This window comes from Homalodisca vitripennis, chromosome 2, assembly GCF_021130785.1.
Source record: "Homalodisca vitripennis isolate AUS2020 chromosome 2, UT_GWSS_2.1, whole genome shotgun sequence".
Taxonomy (NCBI): Eukaryota; Metazoa; Arthropoda; class Insecta; order Hemiptera; family Cicadellidae; genus Homalodisca; species Homalodisca vitripennis.
The window spans coordinates 9,193,979-9,218,135 of NC_060208.1; the positions used below are offsets into that span (position 1 = coordinate 9,193,979).

At 34.0% G+C, this 24,157-nt stretch overlaps 1 protein-coding gene across 3 annotated transcripts in view; it reads left to right on the forward strand.

Annotated features, from left to right (window-relative positions):
• The window catches only part of LOC124353514, an 86,957-nt gene that overhangs the window by 33,741 nt on the left and 29,059 nt on the right, over nucleotides 1-24,157 (forward strand). For all 3 annotated transcript variants that reach the window (XM_046803384.1, XM_046803382.1, XM_046803383.1), the window contains 4 exons: nucleotides 2,028-2,143; nucleotides 3,464-3,652; nucleotides 4,169-4,266; nucleotides 23,351-23,500. In XM_046803384.1, the coding sequence (XP_046659340.1) occupies nucleotides 2,028-2,143; nucleotides 3,464-3,652; nucleotides 4,169-4,266; nucleotides 23,351-23,500 (553 nt within the window). The remainder of the gene's footprint in view (nucleotides 1-2,027; nucleotides 2,144-3,463; nucleotides 3,653-4,168; nucleotides 4,267-23,350; nucleotides 23,501-24,157) is intronic.

Genomic DNA, 24,157 nt, shown 5'->3' on the forward strand with positions numbered 1-24,157 from the left:
TTTCACAATTATGACTTTTGTAAAAATAGAAAAAAAGTTTTGTTGCCACATAAAAATATCTTATACAATGTAAACTTCTATAAATATCATATTTTTCTCTTCTACATATATTTATCTCTTAGAAAAAAATATGTTTTCATCCAATAGATTCCAAAATGTCACAATGGTATACATAATAGTGCTATACAAACTTTTTTCAGATTTTGTAGTTTTTATAGATATATTATCCAAAAGTACCAATAAACTTCTTTTACCTAAATATTTTTTTTGTAATTTGTAATTGAGGTATATAAGCAAACTTTTGTATATTTTAGAATTATTCTAAAAACTTTCATATTACCTGAGAGGGTGCTATACATTTTGAGAAAAATTTATTCTTTACTAATATTTTTACGTTAATCTGTAAAAAAATAAAAATATATTAAATGATTCAATCTTTAATATTTTTTTGGGAAACTGCATTTATTTCTAAAGACATTGATGTTTTTAAAATGTTTGTATCTTAAAAAATAGATGAGCAGTGATTAAAATACAAAACCCTTACAAAATCACCAAAAAGTGCCTGCCATTTTGGGAAAAATGATGGCCAGTTCCAGGGTTAACCATTGTTAGGAACAAATAATAATACAAAAATACATATTACATTTTATGCCATTATTTTCCTCCATACTGGAGCAACTGCATACCTATTAATCATGTTTAGTGTTTTAAGAATTGATTTTTTTAATTCTTTATAATTTTTTAATGTTTATTGTACCAAAATGTTCAAAATAAAATAATATCTGTTGGCTGTTGAAGATTTTACAACATAATTTTTATTACATCAAACTTATTACAAAATACTGCAATCAAATTCACTTTTAAACCACACAGATAGTAGTATAATTAGGAATGTTTTTACTGTAGGAAATATTGTATTGTACAAATATTGATGGTAAATAATGAAAAAGCACTTTAAAAAATGTGTCAACTTATATCCAGCAACTGTAATATACTACTACTATACACTTTAAATAAATGGTTAAACTTAATTTGTATTCTGATGATTATAGCTAGAAATAATAAATAATTCAGTATGATACAAATGTGAACTTTAATGATGATAAATTGACATACAGGTTTGAATTTTGAAACAAGATGGAGGATACAATAATGGTAAATTTTTAAATACAGTTCTTAAAATTTAGGACAGGGTGGTCGTGCTGGCTTAATGAAATAGAAATATTAGGTATTGTTTTTAATAAAAGATATTGTAATTTTGAAAAATAATTTTGTTAAATTTTAATTACGGTATAATATTAATTTTGAATATTGTTAGCCAAATTGAATGTTCCTGGGTTTTATGTTCTTCCAATGGATCACTGTTGAATTTAAAAAGGGATTTTCTCACCCAATGTCTGTCTTCTGCTTCTCTGTACTTCAGTGATAATATGAATTTAATAAAGTAACCTTTCTTCAATCAAATACTGCTGAATAAATGTAACCAGTTTCTTTATTTAAAAAAAATCTTGCTTCACTTCTTCCATATCTCTCTCTCCTCTAAACTTTTAAACCTCTGCTCTCTTCACTCAACAATCATCCCTGCACACTGTATCACTGACTTTAGTTCACTTTATAATTTTTGAGTTTTATATAATAAGGTGAATTTTGATTAATTTTGATATATTTAATTTTGTATTTATTATTGTTTGTATTAAAATTTGAGACAATTTATAAATAATTATTCCTTAATTATTTAATTATTATTACTAATAAATTTCTAACTTAAATTAAGTATTGAAATGAATGTGAGATGGGTGTATGAAATGAGTCATTACACAACATAGATGAACATGTTTTCCAAATAAATATTGTCCAAAGGATTTAAAATTATGTGTCAAATTATTGTGATTTAGTAACTAGTTTACTATAAAAAAATTGTCCAAGACGTTCCTGTAGAATTTTGGTTCAAACGTTAAACTTTACAAGTTTAGTTTTAGAGTCCATAGTTTATAGTATGATTAATTTTGATATCTTTGTCTTTTCAGGAATAAACCATATAGAATTGAGATCAAACATAGTTCTGAAAAAGAAGTTAAAAATAAGTTTATAATACCTCAAAAAGAAAATGAAAAAAGAGAGCTAACTCGGCTGGAGTGTCAAGGTGAGAACAAGACCTACCTCAATGTCAATCTGTCCTAGTAAACACCTTTTTGGTTTTGATTCTCATATTTTGATTTTTAATTTACACTCAAATGTAAATTATCTAAGACGGACAAAAGAATTCATCGGAGTTTTGAATTATTAAAAAAATAGTATGTTATATTAAACTAACAGTAGGCAACTTCATGACGCTCAAGATATAACTAGTCAAATGAAAATGTACTAAATTCAGCAAGTTTCTTGGAGAGTAAAATGGTCAAAATTATGGTATCGAGCGTGCTGGAATTGTACTTAAATTTACTATGTATGGGAAAATGTGGTATGTGTACAGGAATTTTGAGGAAGATGCGTATAAAGTGAAAAATGAACTAAGCACATCTAACGATTTTTGTGTGATTAAGTTCAAGGGTATTGTCTTTGTGAAAGAGAGGGTTGAGGGTTGTGAGATGAGTTGACAGTTCAAGGCCATTTGCCAAGTGTCGTGGTGGCCACGAGTCCAGTTTGTGGTGGCCACGAGTCCAGTTTGTGGTGGCCACGAGTCCAGTGTGTGGTGGCCACGAGTCCAGTGTGTGGTGGCCACGAGTCTAGTTGGTGGTGGCCACGAGTCCAGTTGGTGGTGGCCACGAGTCTATTTTGTGGTGGCCACAATCTAGTTTGCGGTGGCCACGAGTCCAGTATGTGGTGGCCACGAGTCTAGTTGGTGGTGGTCATGAGTCTAGTTTGTGGTGGCCACGAGTCTATTTTGTGGTGGCCACGAGTCTAGTTTGTGGTGGTCACGAGTCCAGTATGTGGTGGCCACGAGTCTAGTTGGTGGTGGTGTTTGGCAGTCAGTGGTTGTCATAACTTACCTGTATTATTGGCTTTGAAATATAAATTTGAATTTATGTAAATAATGTGTTTGATACAGAAGTTTTAAATGTTAATTTTAAAAATCAACATTATGCATAACATAATTAACAAAAATAATACATTCTATCATACGGGAATTTCAGGATTGAACTTGGCTGGGCAACCTGATAATAAACTTCACAATCCTATTCAAAATAAATTGCATAATATTTTCTAATTAATAAATTTCCATTCTAAACAAGGCCTAACTGTGACTCAATTTTCTCTACAGACAGTGAACTAATGTTGTATCGAACAAGAGCCACCATTAATTATTTAAGGTAATTAACACTCCACATCTACTAACCAAACATTTATTTATCAAATTGTATAAATATTTAATTTGAACTCTGCTCCTAACTATCTTTAAGACACTATAATATCTGCCTAAGTTGCTATCTGACTGGCTATATTGTTAAGTGCAATGTTTCAGTACTGTTGGATGACAAAGATCAGATAAACGCTCCACGTCAAGGGGACTTGGTCGTACTAGACGTCACATTCGTGGACAAGGAGGGAATAGTCACGGACCCAAGACAGCTGAAGCAGCGGATACTGGCCTACATATATACAAGCAACAGAGGATCCATCTCGAGCCACAGAGACGTCTCTGTACATCTCAGTGAGTAACAGAATTGTGACATTGATTACTTTCTGTACAGTGAGAGCTACATTTTATTGTGAGGTGCCATTCAAGCAGCAGGAGGCAACTATGTACAAACAATTAGGCACTCCCTCTACCATAGCTTCAGACACTAGAGCTACAGTACTGTGATTGTGTTTCCTCCAAAACACAAGTTTCATAGTGTTATTTAGTTCTTGCAAGTAAGGAAGTGCCTAGTGCAAAGGAAATGTATAGAAACATGAAATGAGTATTCCATGGAAACTTTTTATGTGATTGTAAAATTTTTTTTATCAGTTAAATAATTCAAACTACAGTAAATTTGCGTATATATTAAGTCTATTAATAATCCTGTTTTTTTATTTCAACCACTACATTCTCAATTACAATACTCAATATAGAAGTAATGATATAATAAATTTGTATCTCTTCACAAAAATTTAATAATAGTAAATACTTAAATAGTAAAACAATTTATACTATTGTTTTTGTCTTCATATACATTCAAAATTCCAGAGAATAAAAATCCTAAAGCGTCTCATATAATGGACTGCTCGATGTACATCAAGAAGAAGAAGCTGGATATAGACAGGAGAGCAGAAACTCGTCTCGCTGTAAGTAATCGTAAAGAAAGAAGTAATTCAGTTGTAAAATAATTATTTATTAAATACTTTCTAATATTTATTATAGTTCTAGATAAATGTTTTCAAGTTTCTGACACCTATTTTATTAAGGGGAGCGGGTCGTTCCTATTCCGCGCATGTTAAATTTACAAACTTTAGGTACATGTATTGTCAAAACTAAGTAAGTTACAACCTTCAAATGTTTTGTAGGCAAAGAGTACTCTTTAAATAAACATCTCTTGCAACTTTAGTAAAAAAATCTTTAAAAAAAATTTTTTTAGGAATTTTTAAATATTGTGTGTAAAAAAATTATTTTTTTATACCAAAAATTTTTTTTTCTCATTTGTTTTTTTAGATAGAATGATAAAAAGATGCAACACCATTTGGAATTGCACTGTTTCTATATGCATACCAAATTTCAATTCTCTAGCATTTATAGTTTTTGAGATACATGTACCTTTATATGAAAAAAACCAAGTTTCCGGGAAATGGTCCGGTAAAGGCAAAAATGACTGCTAAAACTAACCTTTTGCTGCTAAAAAACATCCCAGCTCCGTACTCAGGGTCATCTGGGTCTTCATATTCCTCTTCTAATGCAAGTTTTTCTTTTCCTCCTAGCAACTCTAGCCTCCTTGGTCATGTCTAAAGCAGATTTTTCTGCCTTTTTCAATCGTATTGTATCAAAATTTCGCAATGCGGGGCAACAGACTTCTCGCTCAGTTTGATTCCTAGCTTGTTATACACATCCAATTTGCTGGTGAATCCATTATTAAAAGTTTAAAACTGCATCATATATGCCAAGTTTTAGAGTGTTTAGCCTTACAAAAACATTTTTAGGCACCTTAGACCAGACGGCATTGTTGAAACTTTCGTTCTGGTTTTGAGTCTTTTGGTCAAGGCATTTTTTTAGAAGATCCGGATTGGCTAAATCTCTATAAATTTGTTTTGATCTGTACCCATACTTCATATGGCAAATTGTGTGTGACTTATGGCTGAAAGTCTGATGTAGGGCTTCGGCTTTATTATAACCGCACCACGACTCCGGCCCCTTTGGACATAGGCCATGTTGCGGAGTAGTCAATCATTCGATATTTTGTGGAAATAAGTTGCCCACACATTTTTAAACCATTTGTTTGAAGATCTGATCCACCTCTTTTTATAGCTAGGCCATAATATTCTTGCAGCTTGTCTATGTCATTATTTGTTAGCCTATTCCTTGCCCCCTATTGCTCTATTATCTTTTAGTTTTGTTTTTCCCAACCGTTTCTTCAATTCCTTAGTCTGCTCCCCATTCTCTTCTTGACATGATTGACTCATTCCAGTTTTCTTACTTCTACTTCATCTCCATATGGCTTATCGTCAACCACCTTTTTTAAAACCATTGCTGTCACCATCTCCTAAGTATCGTACATACCGTACATTTCGATCTCTGGACTTTCGGAAAACATCTAGGGCACCCGCAACTTCCATGCCGCCACTTGACCCTTCGTAGTTTTTGGAACATATATGATCAGGTACTATTTTTTTTTTATTTTCATGTACAGTGCAGATTTGACAGTATTTGGACATTATGGAAACATCCAACAACCTTGCCAGTATCTAATGATGTTACGCTGACAACCCCATTCAGTGACTTGTGTCCCCTCCTTTGCCAAGACCCATCTAAACAAAAACCGTCAAATCTCTTTTTGACGTTTCTTCACACTCATTTTACAGACACAGCTTCCTCAATTGCCTGCTTCATACTTTCACTAGCACAATTTTCAACAGCCTGATATATTATGTTTACCTACAAGGTCCTATTTTTTGAGGTGGTAAAGGTAAGTCTAATAATGAACACACAGAATGTTTTACCTGCACTGATACCTTTTCCGATCGTTCTCATGCCGTAAATAAATTTCAAGTTTACCTTATATTTTCCCATTCTCATTTTTTTTAGAGTTGTAAAAATTAGTTGATTCCAAACAAACACAACATTTCAGTTCAATTATTCACAGCCAATCCAAATCTTTTCTTATCCGTAGTACAAAGTTCTATGCAGTCTTCGCTATCGCAGAATTTACATTTTACAAATTTTTTTAATTGCTCACTAAATAAACTAAGATCCAAAATAACACTACCCATTCCAGTTTCCTTCATAATTGTCATATTTATCAAAGGACAGTTTTTTAGAAAAGCAGAGCTAATGTTTGCATTAGTAGTAGGCCTAGGGCTAGGGCTAGCAGAATCTGTTTGGGTAGGCCTAGATTTAGAGTCCAACTTACGGTACTTGTTTCCTCTAAAACTCACGTTTTAGATTTAGTTTTGTAACTAATCCTTTGCTCTTGGCATGGTTTATAAGAAGTTGTAAAACACTTCAAGAAACAATACACACTCCTAATCTACCACTAACTATGAATAAAAGTGCAACACTTTTAGTAAAACACAATTATCCGACACAAACACATATAACATAACCTCCTAAGCATATCAAAAACAAATAAAGCAATATTCTTTCTGTCATCTGTATTCCCAGTTGTCAGTACAGGTTTGACCAAACAGAGCAAAGCCATAAACATACTTATAACTAACACACATGATATATATGATTGTTTGTTTGAAGGTTATTTTTGACGATGGAAGGATTGTGAAGGAAACAGGATTTTTTCCGGACATTTGCCATCGTTAAGTGAAACAAGAAAACAGTAACACTACGTTTCGAGATCTGCAATCTGATCTCTTCTTCAGGTAAAGAACTAACCTAATACATAATTACAAAACTAGGTTAAAATAAACAAATCTTACTAAAAGCGTTGTGGCACGCCTAAGTCTGGAATCACAACCTACATGTTGTATGTCAACTTCACTAAACACTAAAGACATGCACTTAATACAAAAACTATACTATAAAACATAATCATTGAAACTAAACTACGGAATACACAACGCTTTAGTAAGATTTGTTTATTTTAACCTAGTTTGTAATTATGTATTAGGTTTAGTTCTTTACCTGAAGAAGAGATCAGATTGCAGATCTCGAAACGTAGTGTTACTGTTTTCTTGTTTCCACTTAACGATGGCAAATGTCCGGAAAAATCCTGTTTCCTTCACAATCCTTCCATCGTCAAAAAATAACCTTCAAACAAAGAATTGATTCTCGGTACGGACCCGGGAACCAGTAAACAAATCAAAGACCTTGAGAGCTTGCATCTTAAATTAACTAAACACATTAATTCATTTAAACTTTCTTGCATAAATGTAAGGTTGAAGACCTTATGCCTATAGGGTTAACTCTAAAAACTCCTTTTTCATAGTAGGAAAGCCAGTAAAAAATTTTGTCTTCTGCTTCTAAATCTTTACTTAAAGAAAGAATTGCATATCATCATCGTGAAAGATACCTCCACCAAAATAGTATTGAGTGTAAAAAAACTGAATTAAAAACACTGATCGGTACAGAATTCAACAACATTCTCGACAAGCATCCAAAATAGATGTATACAAAGTTTCTGAAACAGATAAGAAAAAGAAAATCTCCAAACTGGAAAAAATTAGGCCCTAAAAAATGTGATTTGCCTAAGGATGGCAACGTGAATACGGATGCAAATAATAAAAATGTAATCAATCTCTCTTTCAAAATCCTGAATGAAGCGGAAAATATCAGTATTATCCAAGGGTTTAAACTTTTCTGTGGCACAAAAATCGGTAAAGGCACTGGATTTCGTAGCTGGAATTGAGTCGGCTGTTTCACAGTTACCTGAGGAACAGGGTGACCACCGGTTTCGCTGTGAGGCCAGTCTTTTACTCAGAAAAATTCCTCCCATAAAACCCAATTTGACAATAGAGGAGAAAAAGGCCAGGTCGATCCTTGGGAAAGACGACACGGTCAAAATCTTACCTGCCGACAAAGGCAACGCTACTGTGGTACTTGACTCGGTTAGCGTATAAAGAAAAGATTGCGGAAACTTTAAATACTGGCAAATATACAGTTTTAAATAAAGACCCCGACTGATTCATTTGAACGTAAAGTAGCAAACACCTTAAGAAAACATAAAGAATTTTTTTTCAGATAAATTTAGATCTAAATTAACTCCTCACCACTCCAAAATTCCCCATATGTATGGCCTTCCCAAAATCCACAAACCTACCATCCCTCTCCGGCCCATCATTAGTTCTCGTGATTCACCTTGCAGGGAATTGTCTAAAGTCCCTCTTGACATCTTAACACCATTGGTAGGAAAAACTGACTCTTTCATCAAAAATTCCAGGGATTTCGTAGAGAAGTCAAAATCCCTAAAGTGTTGACTGAAACTGACAAACTGGTAAGTTTTGATGTCGAAAGTCTATTTACAAATGTACCAGTTCCAAGAAACTCTCGGAATTATTAAATCACGTCTCAAAGAAGACCAAAACATTAAAGGATAGAACTAAACTTCCCGTGCCAGTAATTATGGAACTGTTAGAGAACTATGCACTCAATGCAAATTATTTTGAGTTAGAGGGTAAAATTTACCGTCAAGATGAGGGGATGGCAATGGGTTCTCCACTGTCTCCTATTTTCGCCAATATCTTTATGGAGGAATTTGAGCGAAAAGCTTTGGCTTCAGCTCAGTTCAAACCGAAAGATTTGGTGGAGGTATGTGGATGATACCTTTGTTATTTTTTCTCATGGAGACATTAAATTAAATAATTTTTTTGAATCACATTTAATAGTATTTCTCCTTCCATCCGCCTCACAATGAAGTGGAAGTCCAAAACAAGCTTCCCTTTTTGGATGTGGTGGTGTATTAAGAGATAGGGATGTCCTTAAGACAACTGTTTTTCGAAAGATAACACACACAGGGAAAATATTTAAATTATCAATCCAACCATCAAAAATCTGTCAAAGAAGGAGTAGCCTACTCGTTGTTTGAATAGAGCAAAGAGCTTGTGCTCAGATAAAGATGGACTAAAAGAAGAATTTAAGAAATTGAATCGGATCTCAGAAGCAATGGGATACCCTCAATTAGTAATTAATAAGTGCAAACGAACCAGAAGAATCATTCCTGAGTCAGAAAAACAGAATTGTGATAAATTTGCGTTTATGTCAATCCCTTATGTGCCGGGATTATCGGGGAGAAAATTAGAAGAGTAGGTAGAAAGTACAACATTAGAACCGCGTTTAAAACACACAACACTCTTAGACAAAAGTCTCGTAAAAACAAAACCAAAAAATGGCACACAGGATTCCAAAAACTGTGTTTACAGTATAAAATGTAGCTGCAATAGGGAATACATAGGCGAGACAAAAAGACCACTAAACATAAGGATAAAAGAACACAAAGAAAACACGGAGAAAGGGTTTCACAGAAAAGTCAAAAATTGCACACCATTGTTGGTCCGAAGACCATCATATGAATTGGGATGAAGCCCACATAATACATCGGGAACCACATTTCTTCAAAAAGGAAATTAATTGAGGCAACATACATTAAATTGGCAGACCAACCAATCATTCAACCATCCAGTAGAGATTAGGCCGCTTTGGTTGCCAAATTCTAAAAAATGAACTAAAGAGAAAACCAAAAGTATCAAACGGATCGGATATTTGTAATAAACCACTGCGGAGTTCACAATATGGTTTTAAGAAGTTCATCTCGCATGAACCAATAATAACGAAAGGGCCCATTCCTGTTCCCCTTCCCTTGTATTTCCGCCATCTTGTTTTAGCCAGCCGTCACGAGTAACCATTGGCTAGTCCCTCTGGTCAGTCGTAAGATGGTTAGTAGAAACGAGTGAAGACGTATTGTGACCTGTATTCCGTAGTTTAGTTTCAATGATTAGTGTTTTGTATAGTTTTGTATTAAGTGCATGTCTTTAGTGTTAGTGAAGTTGACATACAACATGTAGGTTGTGATTCCAGACTTAGGCGTGCCACAAACGCTTTAGTAAGATTTGTTTTATTTTAACCTAGTTTGTAATTATGTATTAGGTTAGTTCTTTACCTGAAGAAGAGATCAGATTGCAGATCTCGAAAACGTAGTGTTACTGTTTTCTTGTTTCACTTAACGATGGCAAATGTCCGGAAAAATCCCTGTTTCCTTCACAATCCTTCCATCGTCAAAAATAACCTTCAAACAAAGAATTGATTCTCGGTACGGACCCGGAAACCAGTAAACAAATCAAAGACCTTGAGAGCTTGCATCTTAAATTTAACTAAAAACACATTAATCATTTAACTTTCTTGCATAAATGTAAGGTTGAAGACCTTATGCCTATAGGGTTAACTCTAAAAACTCCTTTTCATAGTAGGAAAGCCAGTAAAATTTTGTCTTCTGCATCTAAATCTTTACTTAAAGAAAGAATTGCATATCATCATCGTGAAAGATACCTCCTCCAAAATAGTATTGAGTGTAAAAAAAAACTGAATTAAAAACACTGATCGGTACAGAATTCAACAACATTCTCGAAAGCATCCAAAATAGATGTATAAAAGTTTCTGAAACAGATAAGAAAAAAGAAAATCTCCAAACTGGAAAAAATTAGGCCTAAAAAATGTGATTTGCCTAAGGATGGCAACGTGAATACGGATGCAAAATAATAAAAATGTAATCAATCTCTCTCTTCAAAAATCCTGAATGAAGCGGAAATATCAGTATTATCCAAGGGTTTAAACTTTTCTGTGGCACAAAAAATCGGTAAAGGCACTGGATTTCGTAGCTGGAATTGAGTCGGCTGGTTTCACAGTTACCTGAGGAACAGGTGACCCGGTTTCGCTGTGAGGCCAGTCTTTTTACTCAGAAAAATTCCTCCCATAAAAACCCAATTTGACAATAGAGGAGAAAAAGGCCAGGTCGATCCTTGGAAAGACGACACGGTCAAAAATCTTACTGCCGACAAAGGCAACGCTACTGTGGTACTTGACTCGGTAGCGTATAAAAGAAAAGATTGCGGAAACTTTAAATACTGGCAAATATACAGTTTTAAATAAAGACCCGACTGATTCATTTGAACGTAAAGTAGCAAACACCTTAAGAAAACATAAAGAATTTTTTTTCAGATAAATTTAGATCTAAATTGAACTCCTCACCACTCCAAAATCCCCCATATGTATGTAGGCCTTCCCAAAATCCACAAACCTACCATCCCTCCTCCGGCCCATCATTAGTTCTCGTGATTCACCTTGCAGGGAATTGTCTAAAGTCTCTTGGACATCTTAACACCATTGGTAGGAAAAACTGACTCTTTCATCAAAAATTCCTGGGATTTCGTAGAGAAGTCAAATCCCTAAAGTTGACTGAAACTGACAAAACTGGTAAGTTTTGATGTCGAAAGTCTATTTACAAATGTACCAGTTCCAGAAACTCTCGGAATTATTAAATCACGTCTCAAAGAAGACCAAACATTAAAGGATAGAACTAAACTTCCCGTGCCAGTAAATTATGGAACTGTTAGAACTATGCACTCAATGCAATTATTTTGAGTTAGAGGGTAAAATTTACCGTCAAGATGAGGGGATGGCAATGGGGTTCTCCCTGTCTCCTATTTTCGCCAATATCTTTATGGAGGAATTTGAGCGAAAAGCTTTGGCTTCAGCTCAGTTCAAACCGAAGATTTGGTGGAGGTATGTGGGATGATACCATTTGTTATTTTTTCTCATGGAGACATTAAATTAAATAATTTTTTGAATCACATTAATAGTATTTCTCCTTCCATCCGCCTCACAATGGAAGTGGAAGTCCAAAACAAGCTTCCCTTTTTGGATGTGTGTGTATTAAGAGATAGGGATGTCCTTAAGACAACTGTTTTTCGAAAGATAACACACACAGGAAAATATTTAAATTATCAATCCACCCATCAAAAATCTGTCAAAAGAAGGAGTAGCCTACTCGTTGTTTGATAGAGCAAAGAGCTTGTGCTCAGATAAAGATGGACTAAAAGAAGAATTTAAGAAAATTGAATCGGATCTCAGAAGCAATGGATACCCTCAATTAGTAATTAATAAGTGCAAACGAACCAGAAGAATCATTCCTGAGTCAGAAAAACAGAATTGTGATAAATTTTGCGTTTATGTCAATCCCTTATGTGCCGGGATTATCGGAGAAAATTAGAAGAGTAGGTAGAAAGTACAAACATTAGAACGCCGCGTTTAAAACAACAACAACACTCTTAGACAAAGTCTCGTAAAAACAAAACCAAAAAATGGCACACAAGGATTCCAAAAACTGTGTTTTACAGTATAAAATGTAGCTGCAATAGGGAATACATAGGCGAGACAAAAAAGACCACTAAACATAAGGATAAAAAGAACACAAAGAAAACACGAGAAAGGGTTTCACAGAAAAGTCAAAAATTGGCACACCATTGTTGGTCCGAAAGACCATCATATGAATTGGGGATGAAGCCCACATAATACATCGGGAAACCACATTTCTTCAAAAGGAAATTAATTGAGGCAACATACATTAAATTGGCAGACCAACCAATCAGTCAACCATCAGTAGAGATTAGGCCGCTTTGGTTGCCAATTCTAAAAAATGAACTAAAGAGAAAACCAAAAGTATCAAACGGATCGGATATTGTAATAAACCACTGCGGAGTCACAATATGGTTTTAAGAAGTTCATCTCGCATGAACCAATAATAACGATAGGGGCCCATTCCTGTTCCCCTTCCCTTGTATTTCCGCCATCTTGTTTTAGCCAGCCGTCACGAGTACCATTGGTGCTAGTCCCTCTGGTCAGTCGTAGATGGTTAGTAGACGAGTGAAGACGTATTGTGACCCTGTATTCCGTAGTTTAGTTTCAATGATTAGTGTTTTGTATAGTTTTTGTATTAAGTGCCATGTCTTTAGTGTTAGTGAAGTTGACATACAACATGTAGGTTGTGATTCCAGACTTAGGCGTTGCCACAACGCTTTAGTAAGATTTGTTTATTTTTAACCTAGTTTGTAATTATGTATTAGGTTAGTTTCTTTACCTGAAGAAGAGATCAGATTGCAGATCTCGAAACGTAGTGTTACTGTTTTCTTGTTTCACTTAACGATGGCAAATGTCCGGAAAAATCCTGTTTCCTTCACAATCCTTCCATCGTCTAAAAATAACCTTTCAAACAAAGAATTGATTCTCGGTACGGAACCCGGAACCAGTAAACAAATCAAAGACCTTGAGAGCTTGCATCTTAAATTAACTAAACACATTAATCATTTAACTTTCTTGCATAAATGTAAAGGTTGAAGACCTTATGCCTATAGGGTTAACTCTAAAAAACTCCTTTTTCATAGTAGGAAAAGCCAGTAAAATTTTGTCTTCTGCTTCTAAATCTTTACTTAAAGAAAGAATTGCATATCATCATCGTGAAAGATACCTCCTCCAAAAATAGTATTGAGTGTAAAAAAACTGAATTAAAAACACTGATCGGTACAGAATTCAACAACATTCTCGAAAGCTCCAAAATAGATGTATAAAAGTTTCTAAACAGATAAGAAAAAGAAAATCTCCAAACTGGAAAAATTAGGCCTAAAAAATGTGATTTGCCTAAGGATGGCAACGTGAATACGGATGCAAATAATAAAAAATGTAATCAATCTCTCTCTTCAAAAATCCTGAATGAAGCGGAAATATCAGTAATTATCCAAGGGTTTAAACTTTTCTGTGGCACAAAAATCGGTAAAGGCACTGGATTTCGTAGCTGGAATTTGAGTCGGCTGTTTCACAGTTACCTGAGGAACAGGGTGACCGGGTTTCGCTGTGAGGCCAGTCTCTTTTACTCAGAAAAAATTCCTCCCATAAAACCCAATTGACAATAGAGGAGAAAAAAGGCCAGGTCGATCCTTGGGAAAGACGACACGGTCAAAATCTTACCTGCCGACAAAGGCAACGCTACTGTGGTACTTGACTCGGTAGCGTATAAAGAAAAGATTGCGGAAACTTTAAATACTGGCAAATATACAGTTTTAAATAAAGACCCGACTGATTCATTTGAACGTAAAGTAGCAAACACCTTAAGAAAACATAAAGAATTTTTTTCAGATAAATTTAGATCTAAATTAACTCCTCACCACTCCAAAATCCCCCATATGTATGGCCTTCCCAAAATCCACAAAACTACCATCCCTCTCCGGCCCATCATTAGTTCTCGTGATTCACCTTGCAGGGAATTGTCTAAAGTCCTCTTTGGACATCTTAACACCATTGGTTAGGAAAAACTGACTCTTTCATCAAAAATTCCCAGGGATTTCGTAGAGAAGGTCAAAAATCCCTAAAGTTGACTGAAACTGACAAACTGGTAAGTTTTGATGTCGAAAGTCTATTTACAAATGTACCAGTTCCAGAAACTCTCGGAATTATTAAATCACGTCTCAAAGAAGACCAAACATTAAAGGATAGAAACTAAACTTTCCCGTGCCAGTAATTATGGAGACTGTATAGAACTATGCACTCAATGCAATTATTTTGAGTTAGAGGGTATAAAATTTACCGTCAAGATGAGGGGATGGCAATGGGGTTCTCCACTGTCTCCTATTTTCGCCAATATCTTTATGGAGGAATTTGAGCGAAAAGCTTTGGCTTCAGCTCAGTTCAAACCGAAGAATTTGGTGCGAGGTATGTGGATGATACCTTTTGTTATTTTTTCTCATGGAGACATTAAATTTAAATAATTTTTTGAATCACATTAATAGTATTTCTCCTTCCATCCGCCTCACAATGGAAGTGGAAGTCCAAAACAAGCTTCCCTTTTTGGATGTGTGTGTATTAAGAGATAGGGATGTCCTTAAGACAACTGTTTTTTCGAAAGATAACACACACAGGAAAAATATTTAAATTATCAATCCAACCATCAAAAATCTGTCAAAGAAGGAGTAGCCTACTCGTTGTTTGATAGAGCAAAGAGCTTGTGCTCAGATAAAGATGGACTAAAAGAAGAATTTAAAGAAAATTGAATCGGATCTCAGAAGCAATGGATACCCTCAATTAGTAATTAATAAGTGCAAACGAACCAGAAGAATCATTCCTGAGTCAGAAAAAAACAGAATTGTGATAAATTTGCGTTTATGTCAATCCCTTATGTGCCGGGATTATCGGAGAAAATTAGAAGAGTAGTAGAAAGTACAACATTAGAAACCGCGTTTTAAAACACACAACACTCATTAGACAAAGTCTCGTAAAAACAAAACCAAAAAATGGCACACAGGATTCCAAAAACTGTGTTTACAGTATAAAATGTAGCTGCAATAGGGAATACATAGGCGAGAACAAAAAAGACCACTAAACATAAGGATAAAAGAACACAAAGAAAACACGAGAAAGGGTTTCACAGAAAAGTCAAAAATTGCACACCATTGTTGGGTCCGATAGACCATCATATGAAATTGGGATGAAGCCCACATAATACATCGGGAACCACATTTCTTCAAAAGGAAATTAATTGAGGCAACATACATTAAATTGGCAGACCAACCAATCAGTCAACCATCAGTAGAGATTAGGCCGCTTTGGTTGCCAATTCTAAAAAAATGAACTAAAGAGAAAACCAAAAGTATCAAACGGATCGGATATTTGTAATAAACCACTGGGGGCGGAGAGTCACAATATGGTTTTTAAGAAGTTCATCTCGCATGAACCAATAATAACGAAAGGGCCCATTTCCTGTTTTCCCCTTCCCTTGTATTTCCGCCATCTTGTTTTAGCCAGCCGTCACGGGCTTTTTAGTACCATTGGCTAGTCCCTCTGGTCAGTCGTAGATTGGTTAGTAGACGAGTGAAGACGTATTGTGACCTGTATTCCGTAGTTTAGTTTCAATGATTAGTGTTTTGTATAGTTTTTTGTATTAAGTGCATGTCTTTAGTGTTAGTGAAGTATGACATACAACATGTAGGTTGTGATTCCAGACTTAGGCGTGCCACAACGCTTTAGTAAGATTTGTTTATTTTTAACCTAGTTTGTAATTTATGTATTAGGTTAGTTCTTTACCTGAAGAAGAGATCAGATTGCAGATCTCGAAACGTAGTGTTACTGTTTTCTTGTTTCACTTAACGATGGCAATGTCCGGAAAAATCCTGTTTCCTTCACAATCCTTCCATCGTCACAAAAATAACCTTCAAACAAAGAATTGATTCTCGGTACGGACCCGGAACAGTAAACAAATCAAAGACCTTGAGAGCTTGCAATCTTAAATTAACTAAACACATTAATCATTTAACTTTTCTTGCATAAATGTAAGGTTGAAGACCTTATGCCTATAGGGTTAACTCTAAAAAAACTCCTTTTCCATAGTAGGAAAGCCAGTAAAATTTTGTCTTCTGCTTCTAAATCTTTACTTAAAGAAAGAATTGCATTCATCATCGTGAAAGATACCTCCTCCAAAATAGTATTGAGTGTAAAAAAAACTGAATTAAAAACACTGATCGGTACAGAATTCAACAACATTCTCGAAAGCATCCAAAATAGATGTATAAAAAGTTTCTTGGAAACAGATAAGAAAAAGAAAATCTCCAAAACTGGAAAAAAATTAGGCCTAAAAAATGTGATTTGCCTAAGGATGGCAACGTGAATACGGATGCAAATAATAAAAATGTAATCAATCTCTCTTCAAAAAATCCTGAATGAAGCGGAAATATCAGTATTATCCAAGGGTTTAAACTTTTCTGTGGCACAAAAATCGGTAAAGGCACTGGATTTCGTAGCTGGAATTGAGTCGGCCTGTTTCACAGTTTAACTGAGGAAACAGGGTGACCGGTTTCGCTGTGAGGCCAGTCTTTTACTCAGAAAAATTCCTCCCATAAAACCCAATTTGACAATAGAGGAGAAAAAAGGCCAGGTCGATCCTTGGGAAAGACGACACGGTCAAAATCTTACCTGCCGACAAAGGCAACGCTACTGTGGTACTTGACTCGGTAGCGTATAAAGAAAAGATTGCGGAAACTTTAAATACTGGCAAATATACAGTTTTAAATAAAGACCCGACTGATTCATTTGAACGTAAAGTAGCAAACACCTTAAGAAAACATAAAGAATTTTTTTCAGATAAATTTAGATCTAAATTAACTCCTCACCACTCCAAAATCCCCCATATGTATGGCCTTCCCAAAATCCACAAACCTACCATCCCTCTCCGCCCATCATTAGTTCTCGGTGATTCACCTTGCAGGGAATTGTCTAAAGTCCTCTTGGACATCTTAACACCATTGGTAGGAAAAACTGACTCTTTCATCAAAAATTCCAGGGATTTCGTAGAGAAGTCAAAATCCCTAAAGTTGACTGAAAACTGACAAACTGGTAAGTTTTGATGTCGAAAGTCTATTTACAAATTGTACCAGTTCCAGAAACTCTCGGAATTATTAAATCACGTCTCAAAGAAGACCAAACATTAAAGGATAGAACTAAAACTTCCCGTGCCAGTAATTATGGAACTGTTAGAACTATGCACTCAATGCAATTATTTTGAGTTAGAGGGTAAAATTTACCGTCAAGATGAGGGGATGGCAATGGGTTCTCCACTGTCTCCTATTTCGCCAATATCTTTATGGAGGAATTTGAGCGTAAGAAAAGCTTTGGCTTCAGCTCAGTTCAAACCGAAGATTTGGTGGAGGTATGTGGATGATACCTTGTTTATTTTTTCTCATGGAGACATTAAATTAAATAATTTTTTGAATCACAATTAATAGTATTTCTCCTTCCATCCGCCTCACAATGGAAGTGGAAGTCCAAAACAAGCTTCCCTTTTTGGATGTGTGTGTATTAAGAGATAGGGATGTGTCCTTAAGACAACTGTTTTTCGAAAGATAACACACACAGGAAAATATTTATAAATTATCAATCCAACCATCAAAAATCTGTCAAAGAAGGAGTAGCCTACTCGTTGTTTGATAGAGCAAAGAGCTATGTGCTCAGATAAAGATGGACTAAAAGAAGAATTTAAGAAAATTGAATCGGATCTCAGAAGCAATGGATACCCTCAATTAGTAATTAATAAGTGCAAACGAACCAGAAGAAATCATTTCCTGAGTCAGAAAAACAGAATTGTGATAAATTTTGCGTTTATTGTCAATCCCTTATGTGCCGGGATTATCGGAGAAAATTTAGAAGAGTTAGGTAGAAAGTACAACATTAGAACCGCGTTTAAAACACACAACACTCTTAGACAAAGTCTCGTAAAAAACAAAACCAAAAAAATGGCACACAGGATTCCAAAAACTGTGTTTACAGTATCAAATGTAGCTGCAATAGGGAATACATAGGCGAGACAAAAAGACCACTAAACATAAGGATAAAAAGAACACAAAGAAAACACGAGAAAGGGTTTCACAGAAAAGTCAAAAATTGCACACCATTGTTGGTTCCCGAAGACCATCATATGAATTTGGGATGAAGCCCACATAATACATCGGGAACCACATTTCTTCAAAAGGAAATTAATTGAGGCAACATACATTAAATTGGCAGACCAACCAATCAGTCAACCATCAGTAGTAGAGATTAGGCCGCTTTGGTTGCCAATTCTAAAAAAATGAACTAAAGAGAAAACCAAAAGTATCAAACGGATCGGATTATTTGTAATAAACCACTGCGGAGTCACAATATGGTTTTAAGAAGTTCATCTCGCATGAACCAATAATAACGAAAGGGCCCATTCCTGTTCCCCTTCCCTTGTATTTCCGCCATCTTGTTTTAGCCAGCCGTCACGAGTACCATTGGCTAGTCCCTCTGGTCAGTCGTAGATGGTTAGTAGACGAGTGAAGACGTATTGTGACCTGTATTCCGTAGTTTTAGTTTCAATGATTAGTGTTTTGTATAGTTTTGTAATTAAGTGCATGTCTTTAGTGTTAGTGAAGTTGACATACAACATGTAGGTTGTGATTCCAGACTTAGGCGTGCCACAAACGCTTTAGTAAGATTTGTTTATTTTAACCTAGTTTGTAATTATGTATTAGGTTAGTTCTTTACCTGAAGAAGAGATCAGATTGCAGATCTCGAAACGTAGTGTTACTGTTTTCTTGTTTCACTTAACGATGGCAAATGTCCGGAAAAATCCTATATGATTGTGTCAGCCAACATCTTACGAACTGCTGCAAAAAACTAGTGAACATCTTTTGTTTGTGAATTTTTTTTGGTAATTTATAAATTTATTTGAGCAATTAATACTTACATATTTTTAAAATACACACTTTAAACTATTAAAAAATGCAATAAAAAAATTTTTATAATTTTTTTTTAATTTTCATCGACCTGCTCCCCTTAAGGTAACTTTTAAAACTAAAACATTGTTGTAAGCCTAGAGTCTAATAACTTTTTTTAAACCACTAAAATATTCTGGGAAATAGAAAAAAATCCACTGTTCTTGCTTTTGGAAAGCTGAGTGATCTCATGGTCGTTCATGATTATATTAAGTATTATTTTATTTGGATTATTTTAGTACAAAAAGTGATAAATTAAGTATTTTTATTGAATATTAACCCATTGAGGAAGCAATTAACCTAGCCTCTCTTCAACTAAAAGTTTGAATTGATTTTGTTAAAAATGCATGCATTTACCAAAATATTAATAGAATGAGTTTAGATACAGATAAATTGGTCAATATTTCGGGGAATTGTAGTCTATTTTGTTGCTCTACACATTTAGTTAATTTATTTAACTTACACATTTCTTTAGTAATAAAAACAAAAAATCAAAACCAACAGTAAATATTTTACTTTTTTTTGTTTATCTGTTTCAATAATTTTTTTATTCAAAACAGCACAATGATTTTTACATGGAAAACCAGTTTTTATTCGATTACTTAATATTATAAAGCATAATAACAAAACTATCAAAATTTACTTAATTTTTTCACGATTTTATGACAAGCTCCTGAATTAGTTGTCTGGGAGATGAAATAAAACTGTTTGTTAAATTCAATTGTTATTATTTAACCCTTTCAGGGCCAGGACCAAATATGAGATGTTGCAAAAATTTTTTCACATCTCATATCCTCTCGTGACTAGTCAAAAGTGCCAGGCTAAAATTGGCGATTTTGCAGTCTCTTAGATTAAAATTTATAATTTTTCATAAAAATTAGAGAATGACCTAAAAGTTGCACCAAATTACTCGTATAAGATATATACTATCAGCAAAAAAATATATAGATATAGTTTTAAGTAATTTAAAATTATTATTATTATTTAATATTATTTATTATTATTTAAAAAAATAATGTTTTAATAGATTACATAAAATTTTTTTTCAAATAACTAAAAAAGGAAAAATACTTTTACTGTGGGAAGCTATTTTATTATATTGTACATTTAGAAAGGAACAATCATACAAAATTTTGTGTTATTTCTCTCATAAATAAATTTTGTATGATACATTTTGTATAAATACGCATAATTGTACTTCGCAACATTTTACAAGTGTTAAAGCATCTGACTCTTACATTGCAAGAAACTTAAAATAAATATTCACATTATGGATGTACCGGTAAACAGATGATTGTAGGATCCATAAACAGTTTCAATACAGGTTAAAAACACTATTTACCAAGAAATATTTACACAATTCTATTTGAAATTTATTTACACTTTTTCTATTTACAAAATGTGCTATTTACAATTTCACTCCCGTGAGATCGCAAATTGTCAGTCATTGTAACTACTACACACAATAGCTAAGCACGTAACTACTAACACTACTAATATTTACAACCACAAAATAAAATAATGAAGAAGAATCCAGCATACAATAATACGATTACACTAAAGCATAAAGAATTAACAACAAAAGATTGAGTCAGCTGATAATGTCACGTGACAATTACGAAATAAAAATGCATAAACCTCCAAAATAAAAATGATATTCATATTAATTATCTACAAATATACCAGGGAATAAAAAAAACATAAAACTTTAATCATTTGACGTCGTATTTATTTAAGAAAACTACGAATATCAAGGCGACTATATATTGCCACCTGGCGCTTTTCGCATATGTCACAGACGGCAATATTTTGCCGCCTGGCACTTTTCAGACGCAATCTATGGTGGCAATATATTGTCGCCTGGCCCGGAAAGGGTTAAATGATAATTAAAATAAACTATTTACATTACATACAATGGCCATTCATTTACTTTTTATAATTCAGTTTTGTGTCTGTCTGTGAGTATCCTTTATATCTCAATATCTCTGTCCAAGTATCTGTCTACTTCTGAAGTACGCAAATTGTCTTGTTCCATGGAGTAGCGGAAGAATTAAAAACTTCATTCAACCACTATAAACAGTTAAACACTAAACATTGAGAATACGATACATAGAATGTAAGCAGAACATTAAAGTGATGAAAATTGAGAATATGGCAAAATGTAAACAATAAAACATACTATTAGTTGTAGTTCCAATGTGTAAAAATAACGAATCGAAATGGAATAATTGCTTATAAGGACGCACGAGGGCTCAAAACTGTGATCTAGTGGGAAAACAAACAAATATGTGATTGTTAGCGTCTAGAAAGAGCACAAGTGCCACTCAGGCAAGTTCCCCAATGGGTTAAATTGTTATTAAAAAAGCATTAATAGATTATGGTGTCTAAGTAACTCTCAATTTCTTTTATAGTTTTCCCAATTATAAGATTTGACTCCTTGGCATATAAACATAGTTTGTTATTGTAATAAAAGATACACAATTGTCGAGTAATTTTTTAAATTGTTGGACAATTGTGTGTTTGTTTTACTGTAATAGATTTTCCAATAAGAAGAGCTCCTCCTTCAATGACTAGTTCGTTGTATTTCCAAACAACAGTTAATGGTAGCCACTTTAGGTTGCAAAGAAATAAAATAGGACCAAGAATTGAACCTTGATGAACGTAATATTTTGTTTTAAGTGAAAATGTAGCATGTTTTAAATACTAACCTGGAACAGTTTGAGTAATTTCAACATATTGCTTTCCAGGTATTTTTCAAATTATTCTAATGAGAGATCTGTACCATGTGTTTAGTACCATTGTTATGAAGAATTGAAATCAATTTTACTACGGAAGAGACTGTACAACGCTTTGTTATGGTCCATAAATATTTCAATTGCAGATTCCCCTTTATCAATGAAATCAACAATTGTTTCAGTCACATTATAGTTCCAGGAGTGACAAAGATTTAACTGCTCTAAAACCATATTGTTCATGAAGAAACAAGTGGACAAGAATATTCAACAATAATATCAACAAGAATATTCTAGAAATTCAGACAGCCGATAATTGTACATAGCTTTCTCATGTTTTTGAAAACGTTGCTAATAAAGCAACAGGACGGGACGATAATTAGAAAGACATTTTAATTTCCTGTTTCAAACAAGGTTTTTATTTTTGAAAATTTTAGAAAAGTAATAAATAAAGAGTTGGTTAAATAAATTTATATTTTTGTATTATAAATTAGGCCTTTCATGCGAGACAAAGTAAAGTTGTAAATAGTAAAGTAATTTACCTTGGTTGATGTTTTATTTGGCAGATTAATATTGATAATAGTGTGGTGATGTCCTTACGATGAGACCACGTTGTCATGAGTCTTAAGTTGTCTCGATAAATGGCTAATACCGTCGTGATTTTGTTTTAAACGAGTTTAACTTCGCGTCTCTGATTAACTTAGTCACTGATTTAACTTTGAGTCTCTGATTACAACTTCGAGTGCTTTTAGACTTCTAGTTTACTAATCTTCACTTATTTCGACTACAGCTGCAATGTCGAGCCAAGATGCTGACATCTGCGTGCTTGTGAGTTGACATCAACGTGAAGAGAAGTCAATTTTAAAGTGTTATAATTATTAAGTTCGTATGCAAAATTCCCATAGAACATTGGAACAATTAGGCCCACCCTTATATCATTTAGTTCATTATCACTCTATTTGGCAGCAATGTGGTAATACATTATTTTATTTTTTAACATCTAGAAGTGGAGCTTTTATGTTATTTTGCCACAGTTAAACAGTTAAACTTTGCAAATTGAGTATTCATTACTACGGTATCCAACTCCATGTGTTTTGTCCATTTGGTCCAAGTCTCTTATATGTCAGTAACAAATGAGTAAATAAGAAATATGAGTATATAAGTTTATATCTGATATTGTGTTTACTGCACTTTAACATTGACTATGTCAACAGGTAATAAAGAATATCAATTCGGATTTAAGACAGTTCAATGCTCTGGACCAGTTGTCTTCCTCTCCTCTGCTGTCGATCATCTGCGACCCCATGAAGAATACCCAGCCACTTCCGACTGTAGATCTGCAGCAGAATTTGCTCGCACCTATTGTAAGCATCCATCGACGTTCAGTGTGTATTTTGATAAGAATAGTGTATTTTCGTCCTTAGTCTTCATGGCTGATGTCATAGTAAAGATCTAAGTTTTCCTGTTCCCGCATGTCAAAACATTGCTGACGTGTTAAAAAAAGGTTGAGCTGCAGACAGCCTTCTTAAGTCAACACGTAGCTTGATATTTCGGCTTTACATCTGTGAAGAGGGCTCTCCAAAGTAAGGTTGAAGATTTTAATTGTGCTAGTAATGTTTTGGTTGGCTTTGATTTTGTGTCCTTCTCAGGTGCCTAGATTAGTTTAAACATAAAATGGATCAGAAGGTTGGAATATTTTTCAGTGATTATTATCTAACTCAGGAGTGTTTAGAATGTTGATTAAAAAGAATACGCCGAAGATGTCCTTGTTTTTCAATAGGAAACTAGGTGCGAAGTCGTGGGTAACTGTTAGTTTTCAGTAAAATAACCAGAAATTATGTAAATTCAATGGATAGTTATTATTATAACTTACACAAACTCTTGCACTTTTAATTAAATTAGAGTTGTACTACAGGTAGCAATGTTATTATGAATGTTATTTTTCTATAAAAAGGTGTTATACTGTATATTGAATTTGGTAAGTTTTTATTATTTTTTACAGGGTATTAACCAAAAAACCT